The sequence below is a fragment of the Bremia lactucae genome, linkage group LG2 (assembly GCF_004359215.1).
Source record: "Bremia lactucae strain SF5 linkage group LG2, whole genome shotgun sequence".
NCBI lineage: Eukaryota > Oomycota > Peronosporomycetes > Peronosporales > Peronosporaceae > Bremia > Bremia lactucae.
In genome coordinates, this window is record NC_090611.1 from 5,952,860 (window position 1) to 5,957,682 (window position 4,823).

Consider the following 4,823-nt stretch of genomic DNA (forward strand, 5'->3'; position numbering starts at 1 on the left):
TCTCATTCGAAGGCTCATAATCAGCCGCCTGACGGGTATCAGGCGACTGTTCCATCCTCCCCGAGTCGGCCATTTCGTCCGACTCGCACTCATAATCGACCTCTAAAGAGGGGTCGTACTCACGTGGTGAATCACCACGTGCACTCGCAACACCAAGTGTTGTGCGAGTGGAAGACACTACGGTAGACGGAACGTCTACCGCAAGAGATAACAATGCGTCACCCGCGGCTGCACGAACCGCAGCCGAAGGTTCAGCGCTATCTTCACCCCGCATGAATTGTTCCTTCATGCGATGGAATTTAAAATGATGGATCTGACCAATCAAAAACATTTTAAAAATTAAGTGGTCATTTAGCGACCACTCCACCTAATGACATTCAGAGTGATTGTCGTTTAAGGGAGGGGTGATGTAACGGGGTGTATCGTTACATGAAATTAACACTTAAAGGTTGTTAATTAATATTATCTAAAAGGTAGATAATATTTGGAGGATATTACTTTATATAGTAATATTAAGAATTCTTATCCATAAATAGGTATGTAGGAGTAATCAAAGAGAGTTACAAGATAAGATAGAGATTAGAATTCATTTACATGTTTAGTATTAGGTTATAGTTAAGTTAGCATTTACAAAGATAGATTAAGAGACACTTAACTATATTAGATACAGTTTTCATGTTTCCCTCTTAAGTCTACTTGTCGTAAGAGAAGTCTTCATCTGCACGTACAGTGCGTCACCTAATGTAAGGCACCACTCACAACTGAAGCAGTGTGAAGTGGACTTGTACTGAAACAGTATAAGTCGTAGTGCCCCGTTACAGTTCTGGCTTGATATTCTGATGAACAAATAATTATAGCAACTCATTGCTCACCGCCCATGTCGCGCAAACGGCGTGCCTGCATCAACCAATTTGCAGAATTGTCACCTTACTGCCATTGGAATATGTCATGTCGAGAATTGACTGCTACCAAATCTTGCATCTGTTGTTGCTGTCGGAATCCTAGAATTTTACACGTCTCGTCGAAGCCAAAACGATTCAAATTTTTGTTAAATTTGTAATATTTGTGGATCTCACAATGTCTCACGAAGGTACGCCTTTTTGTTTCGGAGAATTTTTAGCAAGATTTCGTTCGTCAGCAAGAAGAAATAGTATGGCTGTAGCAACTGGAAGTTCCGGTACGTTTGCTAGCGCAGGGGGCACCCCCAGCGTCTACTTAGATCCCTCCCATATGTGTCCAGTCATATGCGCTTGGATCTCATACAATCCTCTTTTGCCGGGCACACTCTAAATTTGTCGGTCTGGATCTTTTGTCTTTCTAGCTGCTGGTGTTCTTGCGCTTCTAGAAGAAGAGGATGATGTACTAAAGGTACCAGCTCGATTTCACTTGGTTATCTTTTCCAGCTACAATCACTCATCGCTCTTTTGTTTTACCAGACCCATGCCCTGCAGAGGCTAAATCAGGTAGTTGACCACTATTGGGCCGAAATTGCAGATGCCATTCCACTCATTGAAGAGCTTTCGGAAGAGAAAAGTTTTCCAGACCGTGAGTTGGCGGCCTATATTGCTTCCAAGTGTTTTTTCCATCTAGAAGAGTATGAGGATGCGCTGCGTCTCGCGCTTGGAGCTGGCAAGCACTTTGACCTAAATACGCGTTCGCAGTACACAGATACAATCATTGCTTCTTGTATTGATAGTTACGTGGCTGTGCGTGCCAAAGAGGATCTGGAGGCCGAAAAAGCGCTAGACCCACGGCTTACGCAGGTAGTGGAGCGCATGTTTGAGCGCTGCTACGCGGCGGGCGAATTCCGCCAGGCCATGGGCATTGCCCTTGAGACTCGACGTCTAGATCAAGTGAGGGAGTGCCTTGTGCGGTCCACTGATGTGTCAGCGGCCTTGTCGTACTGCTTCGAGATCTGCCAGACGGTGGTCATCAACCGCCACTTTCGTCTCAAGGTGTTTGAGATTATGCTGGAAGTCTACTGCTCGCGTCCGACCTTGGAACATGCCAGTGTGTGCCAAATATTGCAGATGCTGGACAATCATGTCGAAGTCAGTAAGATCCTGGATCAGCTCATGCGTGGCAGCGACAATGATTGTCTGATTGCCCTCCAAGTCGCCTTTGACCTGAATGAGAACGAGAACCAGAAATTTCTAATGAACGTATACCACGCGCTGCCAAGCATTCCGACACCGATCGCTGAAACAACGACTGCAGACTCGACCAATACGGCTGAGGAAGGGAAAATTGAGGTGTCTACACCTGCTGCAATTACCTCCATTATACCAACTACTCCTCCTCCAGCACCTGCTGATGCTAGTGCTGATTATTGGGGAAAGCTGGCCAAATTGAAGCAGGTATTATCCGGCGAATTCCTTGTGGACTTAAAGTTGGACTTCCTTCACTCCCACAGCGACTCAGATCCACTGGTGATGAAGACCATTAAGAGTGCTGTGGAAAACCGCAATTCCGTGCTGCATCACGCCGCTGTAATCGCTCACGCCTACATGAATTGTGGTACGACGTCAGACTCATTTTTGCGAGAGAATTTAGAGTGGCTGGGCAAAGCAACGAACTGGGCCAAGTTTACCGCCACTGCTAGCTTGGGGGTTGTACACAAGGGCCATATTCGTGAGAGCATGAATCTTTTGGCGCCGTACTTGCCGCAAGGCGGTATGGCGACGTCTCCGTACTCGGGTGGTGGCGCCCTGTACGCAATGGGATTGATCCACGCAAATAAAGGGTATGCTGGCTCTGACAGCAAAGCAACCATGGAATACCTACGCAGCGCCCTTAAGAATGCCGGGTCTGACGAGACCATCCAGCATGGCGCGTGTTTGGGGATTGGTCTTTGTGGCCTGGCTTCACACGACTATGAATTATACGAAGAGCTAAAGGCTGTTCTATTTACGGATTCAGCCGTCGCGGGCGAAGGTGCGGGTATTGCAATTGGACTTATTTTGCTTGGTGCTGGAGGTGAGGGACGCAACGGGGACATTGTGAAGGACTTGCTCGCCTACGCTCACGACACGAAGCATGAAAAGATTATTCGTGGTTGCGTGATGGGTATTGCGCTGATGATGTACGAACGCGAAGAGCAGGCTGACACATTGATTGAACAGCTGACCCGTGATAAAGACCCATTGATCCGTTATGGAGGGATGTACACTGCTGCCGTGGCTTATGCTGGCACTGCGAACAATACTGCTATCCGGCGACTGTTGCACGTTGCTGTTAGTGATGTTTCCGATGACGTGCGTCGCGCTGCCGTCACGTGTCTGGGCTTCATCTTGTTCCGCACCCCAGTGCAGGTGCCGAAACTCGTGTCGCTGCTGGCTGAAAGTTTCAATCCTCACGTCCGTTATGGCGCTTGTGTGGCTGTGGGCATCGCGTGCGCTGGTACTGCAAAGAATGAAGCCATTCAGCTACTAGAGCCGCTACTCGACGACGCCGTCGATTACGTGCGCCAAGGTGCATTGCTTGCCTTAGCTATGGTTGTAATGCAGGAGTCTGAGGGGCGCAACCCGAAGGTAGCATCGATTCGCGCAAAAATTTTAAAGCTAGTTACGGACAAGCACGTTACGACGATGACAAAGATGGGTGCTATCTTAGCGCAAGGTATCTTGGATGCCGGAGGTCGCAATGTCGTTATATCGCTGCAGTCTCACACAGGGTTTACCAAGATGGCTGCTGTGGTGGGGTTGGCGATCTGGGCGCAGCACTGGTTTTGGTATCCTCTCTTTAACTTTTTAGAATTGTCTTTTCAGACTACAATGGTTGTTGGCCTGAACAAAGACTTGAAGCTCCCTCGCAGTTTTGAACTGACGTGCAACGCTAAGAAGTCCGCTTTTGCCAATCCTAAGCGCTTGGAGGAAAAAAAAGAAGAGAAGAAAGAGCTAGTAGCCACGGCAGTGCTGTCCACAACCGCCAAGGCGCGAGCGCGCCAGGCGAAACAGGACGCGAAGGAGAAGTCGTCAAAGCCTGCTGACTTAACTGGAGATATCTTGATGGAAGAGAAGGAGGAAATTTTGGCTGATGAAGATAAGAAGGATAGCAGCGACGCGATGGAGATAGATACTCAAGAATCGAAGCCGGCTGTGAGCAAAAAAATGGCCAAAGAGCCGAGCATGTACACATTTACGACGCCTGCACGTGTGACGTTGGCACAAGAGGCTGTAATCTCCATCGATACAGCGCAAAGGTACGTTCCTGTAATGCAATCTGCGCAGCGTCTGGCTGGAGTTATTATGCTACGCGACACGACACCTGATGAGGCCGAGGATGTAGAGGCCGTCAAGGCGCCCGCAGCCTCTGGTGCAGAAAATGAGGCAGATCCGCCTGAGCCGTTTGAGTGGGAGCCGCCGCAATAGGTGCTTACAAACAAGAATAAGAGGCTTTCAATGTGGCAAGCGGCCGACAAGAGATTGAGTGTGGCCTGTCTTCTTGCTGCATGATAGTACCATTGTATGTTCAGCCTTACTTGCTGATGCGACAGAAAATCTAAACCAGCAATTTATCAATTTGATTCATAAGTAATGCCGCTTCACTAAAATAAATCCAAATTTAAAGCAGTACTACTTTGATCTGAAGACTTGAAAATTGTTAAATTCACCCTTTTTATCTCCACTTTACACCCTTTCCGGTTTGAGAGTATTTTGATGAGAGCTTCCGCGATACCGAGGGTAAGGGTAGACAAGAGTACCTCTTCAGTAAAGCACTGAAAATAGTGTGTAACGGTGTCCTTTACATATATATTATTTCCTATTGGAGGAATAATTAATATTATATCCTACGAGAGAAAACAACATTTAGAAGTACAAAAT

The 4,823-nt window shown here is 47.5% G+C and overlaps 1 protein-coding gene across 1 annotated transcript; it reads left to right on the forward strand.

Annotated features, from left to right (window-relative positions):
* Positions 1-1,077: 1,077 nt before the first annotated feature.
* On the forward strand, positions 1,078-4,574 carry CCR75_005718 (uncharacterized protein; the record flags this gene model as incomplete). The annotated part of the gene is made up of 4 exons (XM_067963794.1): positions 1,078-1,090; positions 1,121-1,177; positions 1,322-1,368; positions 1,437-4,574. 4 exons carry the CDS (start codon positions 1,078-1,080, stop codon positions 4,368-4,370), a joined length of 3,051 nt encoding a protein of 1,016 aa, XP_067821949.1. The 3' UTR covers positions 4,371-4,574.
* Positions 4,575-4,823: the final 249 nt, after the last annotated feature.